General features: G+C 43.0%; 1 protein-coding gene across 1 annotated transcript; it reads right to left on the bottom strand.

The window, feature by feature from the left end:
- Positions 1 to 480: 480 nt before the first annotated feature.
- On the bottom strand, positions 481 to 16,132 carry LOC131680566 (uncharacterized). The gene is made up of 3 exons (XM_058961281.1): positions 15,799 to 16,132; positions 13,853 to 15,663; positions 481 to 531 (listed from the first exon to the last, which is right to left on the bottom strand). The coding sequence occupies exons 1-3, from the start codon at positions 16,130 to 16,132 to the stop codon at positions 481 to 483; spliced, it is 2,196 nt and encodes a 731-aa protein (XP_058817264.1).
- Between the last annotated feature and the right edge of the window lie 107 nt (positions 16,133 to 16,239).

Below are 16,239 nucleotides of genomic sequence, written 5' to 3'. Positions count from 1 at the left end.
CCAGTCTCAACCATGCTTATAAAAGACCTAGTCAAGATTGTTTCTTTCGATATCAGCAAAACATTCAGCGCAATCTCAAGTCACACCCTAAACGTTTCTGGAAATATGTGAATGAACTGCGCAAAGAATCTGGATTGCAGTCATCTATGATTTTCAATGGCCGCACAGCTACCACATCCTAAGATATCTGCAGACTATTTTCGGAGAAATTTGCGAATATGTTTACAGACGGTTAACCTTAACGGTTGATCAAATTGAACTCGCTGTTAGTCCAGTTCCAGCCGTAAGCCAAACTCTGAGTGCTTTCGATGTCAACGAAACCAGAGCTTGTTCTCGGCCTAAATCGTCCTTCAATCCGGGACCCGACGGTTTCCCTTCAGTACTTTTGAAAAGGCACATCGACGTCTATTACCAGTGGCATTTTTCCATCTTGCTGGAAGTCCTTCGTAGACGATCTCAAGATGTTTCTTCTCATCCGCTCTACTGAAGATTGTAGATTATTCCAACGACAGTGATGTCGGTGATATCGTTCTTACGAAAAAAAAAGACCCGGTTTGTTTCAACTACCGTTTACTGGATACTGAAATTTAACGCGTTAGTCAGGTGAAGGATCTAGGAGTGATACTAGATTCGCAATTTACATTTAAACAGCACTTCTCTTATGCAGCTAGCAAAGCATTTCGAATGCAGGGATGCATCCTCAGGATAGCCAAAAACTTTACAGATATCTATTGTCTCGAATCGCTGCACTGCTCTTTGTCGCGGTCAATCCTGGAGTACTGTTGCGAAGTTTGGAGCCCAAACTATAACAGCGGTATTGAGAGAATCGAGTCCGTGCAACGACGCTTTTTACGTTTTCCGCTTCGTAGGTTGCCGTGGAGAGATCCTATCCGTCTGCCAAGTTACGAAAGCCAGTGCCAGTTGATAAGTTTGGAACCCCTGCTTGTTTGAAGGAATACAGCAAGGGCTCTGATCGTTGCCGACACTTTGCAAGGTCATCTGGATTGCCCAGCCATCTTGGAACAAATTAACATAAATGTCGCACCTCGAACAACGCGTAACAACTTCGATTGCCATTTTGACGCATTAATATTATAGCATACATGGAGCCATTACAGGTCTACAAAGGATCTGTAACCGGGTCGCATCTGTTTTCGACTTTAATTTGTCTCACCCAACTCTGCGTCAACGATAATGATGGTTGGGTTTGATTGAGCTGAAAGCTGGCATTTGAAAATAAAAGTTTGCACCACTGATTGGGGCTTTGAATTTCCTGTTGCTGTATATATGACAAATACAAATACAAATCTGAAAAAAATCATTGTCGTGAACATCATCTTTCTATTTCGTTCCATTAGAAAGTACATTACAGTGCCACCCTAGCGACTGAATTTCGAACTAATAATAAATGTACAAATAAAGCGCAAGATGGCATGCAACAACTTCACCAAAGGCACCATAACTCTTAAACGAAAGATAAGGAAAGGACGTGTGAATTATGAGTTACCCCCGTTTTGGACGCTAGGTACCCCCGAAGTTAGACCCCCTCCTCTTAATTACGAAAATGCTCGTGAATTGATAAGTAGTACATGTAATGATCTTTTGCCTTTCTCATATAGAAAGGTTATGCATTCGCTCTAAAAATCGTCAACCCAATCCCGGCCAATCATATGCCATTCGACTCAGTTTGTCTGTGTTTTTTTCATAGTAAGGTTAAAAAAGCTTCAAAAGTCTGGCCTGTAGTGTATTGGCACTGTATGGGACTCACGACTGACGTTCGTGCCTAACCACTAAAAACATTCCTTACTTTTTACGCCCTTCTTCCCCAAGGAACTACGTCATCGTATTACTTCGTGGGGGGGGGGGGTTCGTTGCGCTTTCGTCGCACCTCTTTCTGCTGCTCTATCTCGGAGCCTCGCTTGGTTCATGGAGTGGCACGACCTATGAGCTTTGTTTTAACTCTCGATTTCTCTCCTGCTTCTTGTATCCACCCATTACGTCGCCGTTTATTTCTCGTCCCTGTGGTGAACCGTTTAGGTGTTGATTCCCTGAGCCATGCAGCTCATGTTTCCGTGAATCATTCAGCTCCCGGCCTTATCACGATCCGCTTGGATAGTGTTCAACGGTGAACTCATCCTACTCCGACCGATAGGTCCACGACGGAGGAATTTCCCCCGAAACCGATACCCATTAAGCTCCCCGCCTCGTCTACTCGGTCCAGTCCCCGGCGGTGGACCTAGCCTATTCAACGGCCAGCCAGCAGATGCTGAGGTCCATCCAGCGATTCCGAGTGGAGCGTAGCTTCCGGTTCACTGGCGCCCCAACGACCCACTTCTGACTATTCGACGCGGTCTACTCGGTCTAATCCCCGACGGTAAATCTAGCCTACTCACGAGCTACCCGGTAGAGTGTCGAGGTCGGTCCGGCGATTCCGGTGAAGCCTGACGTCCGGTTCGCTGGCGCCCCGACGACTCGAGCCCGGTGCTACACCGCGTACTACTCAACTGGTCCCCGGCGGTAGACCCAGTCTACACCGTCGGTGAGTTTCCCGGCGGCGGAATTTCTCCCGAAACCCTATTTGTGGTTCCACTGCGGCGTTCTAACCAATGTCGTTACTTTGTTGGTCCCTTCGCCACTTCCTTTGCAGCTCGGACAGTATACTCATAACAACTCTGTTGACAGCGTCCCAGATATGCTCGTCGCAGCACATCTCTTCGACGATATTGTCCACTGTTATATCAGGCATACCCCTTCGGACTTCTTCGAATCTGGGGCAGTCGAAAACCACGTGTTCCGGTGTCTCTTGCACGTTCACACACTCCGGGCAAAGGGGTGACGAAGCGTGTCCAAACCGATGTAGGTATTTCCGGAAGCATCCATGCCCGTACAAAAACTGCGTCAGATGGAAGTTCACCTCTCCATGCTTCCTATGCACCCAAGTAGACACATTTGGGATGAGTCGGTGGGTCCACCTTCCTTTTACCGGATTATCCCACTCTTACTGCCATTTAGCCAACGAGTCCACTCGAACCAGTCTCCTTGCATTACGTTCATTTCTCCGCTGGTAGCATTCTACATCCTCATCCAGAGTAATGCAGATGGGAATCATCCCGGCAATTATGCATACCGCCTCCGACGATATCGTTCTGTACGCACTCGCGACACGAACAGCCATGAAGTGAAAAGTGCTTGTCAACTTCGTCCGGGTTTGCTTTGAGTTCAGCGCAGGCCGTTACGCCATATCTCAGTATTGAGGATGAGACACCCGCCAGGAGACGTCTCGTGCTGCCTCTTGCCCCTCCGTGATTCGGCATGATCCTTGCCAATGCGCTAGTTGTCCTCGCAGCCTTCTCACATTCATTGTCGACATGGCAGCTGTAATTCAACCATCACACCCAGGTGCTTCAGCGCGCGCATCGATGGAATGGATTATCCCCCGACGCTGATCGCGACACGCTGGATTTGCTTACGGTTGCTGACCAGCACTATCTCAGTCTTGTAGTGAGCCAGCTGCAACTTGACGCTAGCCATCCAGGTTTCCACGATGCCTATTGTCTCTGCCTTCAGCATCTCCACCTCCTCAAGGGTCTCGCCCGTTATTGTCAGGACAACATCATCTGCAAAGCCGACGATCTCCACTCCCCTGGGCAGTTCCAGTGTTAAGACTCCGTTGTACATAATATTCCAGAGCGTTGGGCCGAGTATGGAGCCCTGAGGTACTCCCGCCGTTACCCTAATCGACCTCTGCCCTGTGTTCGTTTCGTAGACCAGTACTCGGTTCTGAATGTAACTTTTCAGAACCTTGAACAGATAGTCCGTATGCAGCGCTTCGGCGATGGCTCTCCAGCTAGCACTGTTGAACGCATTCTTCAAGTCTATCGTTACCACGGCGCAGTAACGATTACCCCTTCTCTTTTGCTTCAATGCAGTCTCCGCGTTCGCGATGACTATGCGGATGGTGTACACCGTCGATATTCCTTTTCGGAACCCGAACTATCTCTGCGATAGTCCGTTCTCACTTTCAGCGTAGGTCATCAGCCTGTTGATGATGACTCTTTCCAGGAGTTTACCGAGAGTATCCAGCAGGCATATAGGCCGATACGATGCTGGATCTCTTGGTGGTTTCCCTGGGTTTGGCAGCAACACCACCTTCTGGATCTTCCATCTATCCGGAAAGTAGCTATCGTCCAGGCATTTCTGTAGGACTATCCTGAACATGTCCAGAAACACCAGGATCGCAGTCTTCAGTGCCACGTTGGGGATACCATCCGACCCGGGAGCTTTCTTCGCTTTCAGCCCTTTTGCCACTATAAGGAGCTCGTCGTTGGAAACCCGATTGTCACCTGCATTTCCACCGTCTGCATCAGCGTACGGTGTAAGCGGCCATGCGGTTGGGTCGTGCTTCGGGAAAAGGCGCTCCACGATAATTTTCAGCTTGTCGCCGCACATTTAGACTGGCGTCATTGGACCCTTGATCCTGGCCATAACGACATGGTAAGCATTGCCCCAGGTGTTAGCGTCTACTTCTCTGCACAGCTCCTTGTAGCAGGCTGACTTGCTTAGCACTATTTCACGTTTAAAAGCGGCCCTGGCCGCCCGGAATGTTACCTTACACTCTACTCTGACTGTTTCAGATCTTGCTCTCTGAACGCGTCTTCTGGCTTTTAGGCAAGTAGCCCGGAGGATGCTTAGCCTTTCGTTCCACCAGTACGCCGGACGCCGGAAGTTCCTCGGCTCCATTTTCCTCGGCATTGTTATATCGCATGCCCTAGCTATTGTTTCCGACAGCTCATCGGCACTCGGAATTGGAGTGACGCTGTCAGCATGAAGTGCTTCCACAAAAAGATCCTTGTCGAATTCCTTTATTTTCCACTTCCGCTCGCCAGTCCTCACTCTCGGCGTCACCGTACGATTTCGCCGAGCAATGGTGTAGTGGATGGCTTGGTGATCACTATGTGTATACTGCTCACTAACTCGCCAATTCATGTCATCCATCAGCGACGCGCTGCTGAATGTTACGTCGATGATGGATTCCCAACCGTCTTTACGGAATGTGCTAGCGAAACCTTCGTTACACAGCTTCGCCAGTGCTTCCAATAGGCTGTAACCTCGTGCGTTGGTCAGCCTGCTACCCCACTCCACGGCCCACGCGTTGAAATCTTCTCCTATAGCAACCGGCGTTCACCCGACTAACGTGTCGGTTAATGCGTCCAGCATCCGGTTGTATTGCTCTGATGTCCACCGTGGAGGAGCATACCAGCTACACACGAATACGCCGTTTATCCTGGCGATCACGAAACCTTCGTGTGTGCTATCTACCACTTCTTAAACAGGGAAACCACCCATCACTTGGATTGCCACCATCCCTGCACTATCCACCACCCGTTACCGTTATCGGGAGGGATACGAAAGGGCTCTGCAATAATTGCAACGTCGCACTTCATTTCTGTTGACTTCCACAACAGTTGCTGTGCAATGTCACAATGATTGAGATTAAGCTGGGTAACCTCCATCATTATTGGCCTGCCTTCGCATTTTTGTACTCTGGGCATAAGAAGCCTACCGTCATGTGGTCTTTTCCGCCCTCATTTGTGCAGAGCAAGCACTTCGGTTGCTTTGTACAGTCTCTAGCAATGTGTCCCTTCTCCCCACATTTTCTGCACAGATCAGATCTGTCCGGGCTTCTACAGTTTCTTGGCTGATGGCCGAAACCCAGCCACCTGAAACACCTCTCCATTTGTTTAGTGGCTCTAGTGACCAATCGCAACGAGCACACCGACCAACCGATTTTGATCTTACCGGTCGACATAAGCTTGTTGGCTGCGGTTGGCGATAAGCGTATGTTGGTATGTGTGTGTATATGTGTATGTGGAAATAAAATGTCACCTCTGTTTCTCAGAGACGGCTGGACCGATTTGCACAAACTTAGTCTCAAATGAAAGGTACAACATTCCCATTGGCTGCTATTGAATTTTGTTGTTGATTGGACTTCTGGTTCCGGAAATACGGGTTGAAGAGTGCGACCACACAGCAAATTCCCATATGAATTGAAATGAAAAATTCTCGAAGGGGGGAGTAAGGGAAAATTTCAAAATCGAATTTGTATTTTGGATGCCAAATGACTTTAAAATGTATGAAACGTTGAGATTTGATGTAATCTCGAAATTTTTTTTTACGAGAATTGACTTTTTTGACTTTGGCACATTTTTGCCTTTCTCATATAGAAAGGTTATGCAATCGCACTAAAATTCGTCAACCTAATCCCGGCCTAGGCTTAGGTAGGAGTATGCAGTAAGGGGTTGCTACTTTAAAATTTCTTAACGGATCTTCCTCCTTGATTCGCCGCTGGTTTCAAGCGATGTTTCAGTGTCGACACATAGTATCTCAAAATCGTGGCAGTCGATCCATTGTATGTACTATGTGCAAATCGTACTGAATATGTAATATACATTTCCACCATTGTACTGAACATAACCAGCTCCATAGCTCGTAGTTTGGACAAAGGCACAATTGCACCACTAGGTGGATTAAAACAGGTTTTTTTTCGTAAACAACATGAGTCAATGGACTACTAATAAAATAATGTATTTTTGAAATAAAACCGATGTTAATTTGGAAATGCGGAAGTTTTTTCCATGTCCTGTAAAAAAAGCAAAATGAGGGTTAGCCCCTTTTGGACACCAGCCATTCATATAGCGAAATACATTTTTGGTGATGTAGGAATGCACAAATCTCACTGATGTTTTTATAGAATTAAATGTTTGGGACCATCCATAAATGACGTAGCATTTTTTGAGTGATTTTAAACACCCCCCTCCACCATTGTAACATTTCGTCACAAACTTCTAAATACCTCCCCTGGTAATTACGTAGCTTGACGGTAACTCTACCCCCCCTTGTCACCGCAATTTAAAAAAAAAATGAAAAGCTATGTTAGTTATTCCCCTTTAAAAAAGCTACGACATGATCCCCTACCCCCCTGTCGTCACACATCATCACAATATGCAAAACTCCCCCATATAATGCTACGTCATTTATGGGTGGCCCCTTTCTCGATTTGTCATACAATTTTTCCTTGAACTTGACAATTCCTGTGAGTGCACGAGAAGCAAGGAAATGTGCATACAGTTTTCGGAGCTAATATGCAGTTTAATGATTGAGGTTAGGAATTTGAACTTCTTAGACAAAATTCTAATGTATTACCTTTCAATTACACATACTGAAATATGCACTGCCTTCAGTGGAAACTAATATTACATTTTATAGCATATAAAATCACCATAAAAATAAAATCCATTAGAGCAATTCGAAGGACTGATGTATTAAGGAATTACATCGCCAGCCTAGTTGTTTAGTTATTCAATGAGGTTGCGAGAATCGTACTGTTTGTAAACTCTGCCATGACCAAATTTCTTGTTTATTGTTTGTGCTCTCATCTGAACTCGGATTATGTAGTAATTCTTCTGAAATATAGCGACGGAAACAATCGTGAATCAATTCTTCATAACGTATTTTCATAATATGAAAGTACAGCATGTTCAAGAAATCATGAACCATTTCTTCCTATATTGAAGATCGGATGTGTGCCCGTGCATGCAGGATAAACGCTTCCGAATAGAGACGGTGCGGTAGCACTCACTCTAATTCACATTTTCATCCAACTAAGTTTTACGCCTTTGCCTTGCCATCAGCTGCCAATCATTGCAATTCAATCGTTAGCCAAGCATGGAGGGCTGTTTCCTTTCATATTTCCCGTGCTAGAAACATCATCTTCGAAGTGAAATTGAATCATGTTTTACCATCTTCTCGCGCAACTCAACTTCTGCTTAAGATCGAAACCGCATACACTGCACAGGTCGAGTACCATTTTGTTCCAGAGCATATTCAAGTGCATTTGGTATTTTTTCTAAGTTGACCTTTTCTAGTATTACCGCTATTCGGAATTGAGGCAATTAAGAGCCGTGTTGTTTAATTCACTACACTCAAAATATATCTGTTGTTAAAACTACGAAAGAAACCGGACTGGTTTCGGGCAGCTCAAGGACAGCTATAGATAGCCAGCCAGTCGTCAGCGACTGTTGAATCCTCCCGGGAATCCGGCGAAACAACTATACCTTTATTTTCCGACTAGCTGTCAACTACTTCCAGCGCGGAAAAGTTTCGCTCAAGGCTAGGACCTCTCAAGCTGTAGGTAGATAGGATATCCGTATACCGAGACTCAATAAAAGTTAGCACTCTTCTATCGCTGGAACCATTTCCTATAGTATGGTTTGGACTGACTGCATGCTATGAATATGGTAATGGATTTTATGGCAAAATGGAGTTCCGCTGAATATAGATGAGAGGAATCAGTCGGGCCCATCGTCGTTCTCGCCACCGCGGCCGCCTTCGGTGGATAGATATGTGCACTTAGGAAACATAAATTTCACTTACCGTTCCACGCGCAAAGCCAGGCAGAAGGAAAGGAAAACAGATACCAATTGAAATCTGCTGCCATGTGCCCTACCGTGTCCATTCACACCGTGCTCCTTCGGGTCACAGCTTTGTTGGAAGCGGGAATTCTCACGATAAAGTGGTATGCAGGGAAAGTAGCACAATACTTTACGGGTTCACTGCCAGATTTATTCGCGGCATGAGTTTCCACGTAGCATACAATTACTTATTGTGTTTGCTGGATTAGTCTACTGAACGAAAACCTACGGTTGGTGGCTGGGTGTTAATGCGGGGTGAAAAAATTTCGGTTGAAAAGTGTTAAGGCTCAAGTTACCTCAAGGCTTGGTAGTATGCGTAAGAAAAATTGTGTTCAGCTTTGCCACCAGATTATCCATTTAAACCTTTTCAAAACTCTAAAAGAAGAATATCAGTCGATTTATTAGGTCATCACGATTCAATTCATGCAAAATACCTGCTGGAAAAACCATCGGCTTAGCTGGATGGTGCTTTTGAAAAAGTGGCTGTGATTTTTTATCACACTACCACACCGAGCTGGGGTACGCTACACAACTGCGCAATGAAAAAACCAGTATCTAGTCATTGAAATAGCATCCTTAGCCATGTTTCCATTCTATATATTTATAGAGTGTATAGATTTGGATTGGGGGGAATTCCTATATACTTCGATTGTATATAATTCCAGGCAGTTTAGGAAGTTCAACCCATTCTCATGGACGTTGACGTCATTATTCCGGTACAGCTATCGCGCAATGGCTACTCTTCAAATCTGGCAAAAACTTGGAAGGGTCCCGGTGAGACCTAATTAGCCACTAGACGCGTTTCAGACCATCCTTGATGTATAACTCGGGTCATATTGTGATGGAAATCGGAGTTTTTCGGTCATAACTGCAAATTAACTATCAGATCACACACTTTTTCCAGCAAATATGTCCGCAACAAACAGTTTAAAGTCAAATTTGATATACGTTTTATCAGCCTGTAACGGACTTACTTTCTAGCATCACAAATTATTCCCACAAAACCAATCCCTACATGCACCAATGTGAATCCTTCTCAGGTCACAGGTCATAAAAACCAAATTTAACATACCCTTTAGTCAGGCCACTTGAAACGAGGCCACACTCATATTTTCCCACAGATCGTAAATTACTTGAACGATCGTTTTCAAATCCAACTTGCATAACCAGATGGGCGCATTCCAGTTAAACCATTCTGGGTCGCACCACTTGTTATAGCAACATTCTCACTAGGTCATTATTATGCAGAGGCGACAAATAAACAGCGTAACCAAACAAAAGCACCGATAGCAACCAAGGCACCCATACTTATTCATTGATTTGTTTTCCCTTTTTTACGCTACCCGTACATAATTATGTACTTTGAAATTGTAACTGACTCCTCCCATTTTGATGAACATAGAATAGTTTAAGTCAGGTTAGCTAGGTTAGCTCGTAAGATTTTTAAATGGAATAAAGCAGACTATGAAAAACTACCAACAAGGGGACAGCCTTGCGTTTAAATTATCAAAAAGCCGTTTATTGCATTTATTGATTTTGATCAGATCTGTCTTTCAGACCCGCGATTTTGGCCGTAATGCTTTGCTTTACGGTACAGTTCGATTGCTTGGTGGATCTATACTTGAAGAAAAATTCCCACACCCAAGTCCGAAACTCCTGGATTAACTTTGTAAGCCGTCATGAAGTCCTGATGCAGTTTCCGGAACCGCTTCGATGACACGATGGCACCTTCTGGACAGCAGACAAACATTACTTGTAATCTGTTTGTACTGCACACATAGTTTTGGCCATCGTGATCATCATACTCGGCTTTTCATTTCTTTTGGGCAGAATTAATTCTCTCTTTTTTCCATCCAGTGATGAAAACCTTAACTTTTCGCAAAATTTTTGCACGAGGTCTCAAGAGAAAGACATTGTAAACAAAGTGCAATGAAAAGCCGGAAAAGCGGAACCAACCACAAAGAGCACTGTAGGGGAGACTGAGGAGACTTGATCCCCTTTTTATTTTTCAGTCCAACTCCGTGGAATGATAAAAAACTATCTATTTTTTTTGTAGTTTTATATTGTTTCTAGGGATGACTAATAATCATAAAAAAATTACATGGAAATATTATATTGGACATGAGCTATGAGCATTTCTGGAAAACAACAAAAAAATGTAAAATTATTAGATTAGTAGAGACTCGATCCCTAATTTGTGGACACTTGATTCCTTTATGAAAACGTGTTTAAAAGAGCATGTAGGGTAATAAGCTTATTTTTGCCCTGTTTCTACTATCATCCTACCCATCTGAAGCCTTTGGTTAGAGCAGCGTGTGCCATCTTTGCTCAACGCATTGACTCAAATGGTATTGCGATAATGGGGGTACTCGATTAGAGATTTTGCTGCGCTCAAACAGAAGATTTTCACCATTCTCAAGACAATTTTGTTATTATATTGGCTCTTAATAAGAGGCGAATGACCTTAACGTTAAAACCTCTATAATCGAAATAAAAAAATGGACCCAATAACAAATCAAAGAAGCTGAAATAATAAAATTATTGTAGTAATAATGTGGTACCCTTCTTAATAGGACAAAAACTGGTACATTACCCCATTCAATTTTATAAATGGATTGTAGTATTGATTAAATTGTTATGATTAGATATTGTTATTTTTGTTACTACATATTACGCATCTCTCACCTGATTTTTTTACGAATTCTACAAATTCTACAAATGGTTGAGGAACGTCAAATGTGGGATGAATGGTTGCTGCGTATACTGTAGTAAACAATTACAGTTATGTTTCTTTACGATGAAGCGTTCATTTTTGACATTTTTTATGACAACAATGACTTCAATTGTTCTGGTGTGAATTTGGTTATTTTCAGTGGTGTGTATGAAGTATAGCGAAGGGGATCAAATCTCCACGAATTTGAAGGGATCAAGTGAACCCATAGCATCTATTTCAGCAAACTTTAGTAAAAATATAGTTGAACAAAAGAATCAGCTCAATCATAACGTATTCATATAATTGACATTCTCCTGTAATTCTGTATGCAAAAGTAGAGTATCAATTTTATAAAAGTTTGAAAATTTGAAAAATAAATCTTCTTCAGTTCTTCTGAGACTTTTTTTTAAATCGGTAAAAATTCGGTTACACAAAAGTCCAATTTCTTTTTTCTGTGTTAATGAAATTTATGTTTAGATAAAACTACGCAACTTTATAGTATATTCGATTAATGTATTCTGATCCGCCTTTGAGTTACAATGATGGGATCAAGTCTCCCCGGGGATCAAGTCTCCTCAGTCTCCCCTACCGGATGAGAAGAATCATAACGATTCTACTTTCGCAGAGCTTCAAATGTTTCTAACTTGGACTTTTTTGCCGATTTTAAGAATTATGTTGGGGAAATTTTGTTAAAAATGAGAATAGATCTTATCAGAAGAATCTACGTAGGCGTTGATTAAATCTTACGCAAATTTAAGTGCTCTTGAAAATTCATACATTTTTCGTACACCAATAACGGAATGGGAAAATAATAGTGTCTTAGAAATTATTTGTAAAATAAATGTGCGCGTGTGAGAGGAATATTTCTATCTCTGATTGGCTTATTCTGCGTAGAATAAGATCGGTTCCTGACAAGGTGTGTTTACAGAAAGTGGAAGAAAACAAACACCATCCAGGCAGCTGAAAAATAGGATTACACTGAGAGGAGTTCTGCAATAGGGTGAGAGCTATCTAATTTATTTTGTGATTATCTAACAGCATGGTTTTGCATTGTACCCATAGTTTTGTATTAGGTTCTTAACTGATACTGTAACCTAAGTTTGTCACCAGTTCACTAGTACTGTTTGCATGGACTTATAGAATTTTTGCGCATGACCCTATTCGCTCTAAGCAGATCGCAAAGAAATTTAGGTCCTTGTATACTGTAGCAGCCGAACTGCCAAAGGTCAACATTCAAGAATTGTTTGGATATTCGTCTGTTCTGGTTGGAAAACCGGATTCACCAGTCGTTCTTCTAGTGCGAACCTCTTATTATGGCTTTCTGTGAACCTTTCTTTTAATATTCTTTCCCCAATTCCGAATTTAGTTTACCTAATGTTTCAATTGCGGATTCTCGTTGTTTCGGAGCATGTGGTGTTGTCCCGTTTATATTATAGAATTGGCAACATTCGAATGAAAGTGACGTCCAGTCCATTACGTTCCTGGCAGCAACGCAAAAATGTGTTGCCAACATTAGTTTTTTGCTTTATTTTTCATTTCAGAGTTTGAGAGCGAGTAAAGGCGCTTTATCATAGGCTTATTAGCCAGGGTAAGGTGTAAATACCTCTGTCCCATCCCAAAGGACCAAAGGAGTGACATTACCCTTCTTAGCCAAGTCACTCCCATCGATTTATTATATCCCCTTTAAACTGAAATGGTCGGTACGGTTGTCCTCGTTTCTTCCTCGCTCAAGATACAAAACGATTCGTTAATTAAATTATTCACTAAATGAATAATTCAATTGCCGTCTAATTTTGAAACATATTCGAACCCAACTCTGCACAGTAGGCCTGGCCATTTTAATATTTACGACATATGAAAATATGCCTCAAATATTAATGTTGACAAGAAAAACACTTCAGAATAACTGCAGTGTTTTTCAGGATGCTTTTCAAAGCTGGCTGTGTAAGAATTGGAATAGAATAGAACAAATCAGAATGGATCTTAACATACGAGCTGTTTCAATTTAACAGGCCGCCTGCTATAAAGTTGCCTTGCTTCAGTTGTTATAAGACCAACAAAATTTTTCTTGGAGATCCAAAACTCAAGAATGTTTCAATGAAAAAATAAAAAATAAATAAACCAATAAAAAAGTGCCGGTGGAAAAAATCTATAAAAATTTCATTGTGAGATATATAAAAAACAAAAATTATTTCTTTTTCTATCTTGCAAGGATTTGGTAATGGATTATGCCCCACTAATGACGTAAATTTTAATGCATTAAAAATCTGGATGGCCTTGCTACCGGTCAATGCATTTGTAGTATTTGTGATGTATTTTTTCCACTGTAGGCTTTAGGTTTCAAAAATATTTTTTCACCTTTATTTTTTTAAATTATTTTATGATATCTACTTTTTCAGGACAATGAATTCTCACCTAGATTTTTACCAAAAAAATACTTTCTCAATTTATAAAAAAATCTCTATCAATAGTAGATATCAAGTTGATCTCTGGGGCAAAAGCAAAAACTTCTGAACAACTTCTGAGCAACGTCGAGAATCAAGTATAAAATAGAAAATCGACTTTCTGTAGGAAAAAAATTATTAACACTTTTCGGGGTGTTCATGCAAGTTCTTTGATGTGTCCGTGGTCCGACTGTCTTCTTCAATGCAGTTTTGAAGCTCTTTACGGCAGCTTCCCATAGCCCACCAAAATTGGGCGTTCTAGCAGGGATGAACTTAAATTCAATCCGTTCGACGGCTGTTTCTCTCGTTATCACGTGTTGAAACTGTTGACCTTCAAAGAGCCTTCGGAGTTCATCTAGCTCTCGATTGGCTCCCACAAAATTTTTCGCGTTGTCACACATCATGACTGTTGGATGCCCTCGCCGGGCTACAAAGCGCTTAAGCGCAGCTAAGAACGCTTCTGTAGTCAAATCTTGCACCAGTTCCAGATGTACCGCTTTTGTGACGAGGCAGACGAATATGGACACGAAACACTTCTTAGGGCTGCTCCGACGATTCGCATAGGTGAATAAAAACGGTCCACAGTAGTCCACGCCGACATGTAGAAAAGGTGGTGCTGGTGTTACTCTTTCTGCTGGTAGGTCCGCCATTAACTGATCTAGAGGTCGTGGTCTTGCGCGAAAGCACGAGATGCAGCCATGTATCAATTTCCGAGCTAAATCCCGAATTCGCGTTGGCCAGTATCGTTCTCTAACGCGCGCAATGAGTAGCTGTTGTCCAGCATGGTATAGCTTCGTGTGATAGTGGGCGAGTATCAACATTGCAAGAGGATGATTGTGGTGAATTATCATCGGATGTTTTCTACTATCTGACACAGGCGCATCCCTCAGCCGGCCGCCAACATGCATGATGCCGTCCACTAACCTTGGACGTAGCGAACAGATTTTTGATGACTCTCGAACCTCATCATTTCTTGCCAAATCGAGCAGTTCCTGGCTGAAGCTTTCTCGCTGGGACAGTTGGACTAAATGAATAACAGCCTTATCATACTCCTCTGTACTAATCAGCCCAATCATTCTACTGCCTCTGTTGATTTCTGTCGCATTATAGCGGAACCGACGAATGAGTGCAACTATGCGAATGAGTTTTGGGAACGATGAATATAAGGAAAATAATTCGCTTGGAGGTTGTGCTTGCAGAGCTAATGACACTACACTACGTTCTTCTAAAACGGCTGATTCGAACTGTTCGAAGTTGACATCATCGTTCACAGGCCACGTAGGGGTTTCTTGACGCATCCATAGCGGACCATCGAACCAGATTGCCTGATACTGGAGCTGCACCGGAGTCATTCCACGGGATAAAATATCTGCTGGGTTTTCAGTACCAGGTACATGATGCCAAACGCCGCATCTTGTGATATGCTGTATTTCAGACACCCTGTTCCCAACGAAGGCTTGCCATCGTGATGGCGACGAAGCTAACCAGCACTGGACAATTTTGGAATCTGTCCAGAAATGTGGCATCGTAGTAGTTGGGATGTTGCTTCTGAACTTTTGGAATAGATGACTGAGTAACAGCGCCGATGACAGTTCCAGTCGAGGTATTGATTCCTTACGTTTGTTTCGCTTTGGTTCATCAAGTGGAGCGACTCTTGACTTTGACATTAGCAGGCGTACTGCAACAGATCCGTCGGATGAGACGCAACGAAGGTAAAAGCATGCTCCATACGCCCTTTCCGAGGCATCACAAAAGCCGTGCAGTTCGACACTTACACAATCTTGGCGTGGTCCAACCCATCGCGGCACAGTCAGAGAATCGAGAGCGATCAGGTTTCGCCTATATTCTTGCCAAAAGTCTTGGAATTCCTTCATAAGTGGTTCATCCCATTTGCAATTTAGCTTCCACAGCGTTTGGATAAATATTTTGGCTTGAACTATAACAGGACCGACAAGTCCAAGCGGATCGAAGAGTTTAGATGCGTCGGACAAAATAACTCGTTTGGTAACGATGGCCGATGTGTTCCACCTCGGAACTTCGAAGCGGAAACAGTCTGTGCATGGTTCTCACGCAAGCCCCAAAGTTTTTACAGTGGATGTGGATGAATCTAATTCGAGAATATCTCTATGATCTCGGAGGCCTGCTGGAAGATCTGCCAAGATCTCTTTACAATTCGAATTCCATTTTCGAAGAATAAATCCTGCGCTGTCTAGCAAGTTGTTCATTTCCCTTATCAAGCTCCTTCCTTCCTTCACGCTACTATCACCGGTGATCATGTTATCCACATAAAAATCCTTTTTAAGAACCTTAGCAGCTACAGGATGCGATTTGTCTCCGTCCTCTGCCAGCCTTTGCAAACAGCGAGTGGCAAGGTATGGTGCTGCTGAGGTCCCGTACGTAACGGTTGTCAATTCAAATGTTTGAATTGGATCATTTTCTGATTCTCTCCAGATGATGCGTTGCAATCCTTGATCAGATTGTTGTACATTAATCATGCGATACATCTTGGCTATGTCAGCTACGAGTGCCAAACGATGCATCCGGAAACGAATTATGATAGACATAAGGTCATCTTGGACAACGGGACCAACCATTAAACCGTCGTTGAGTG

The sequence above is a fragment of the Topomyia yanbarensis genome, chromosome 2, assembly GCF_030247195.1.
Source record: "Topomyia yanbarensis strain Yona2022 chromosome 2, ASM3024719v1, whole genome shotgun sequence".
Classification (NCBI taxonomy): Eukaryota; Metazoa; Arthropoda; class Insecta; order Diptera; family Culicidae; genus Topomyia; species Topomyia yanbarensis.
This window is presented reverse-complemented; position numbering and strand designations above follow the sequence as displayed.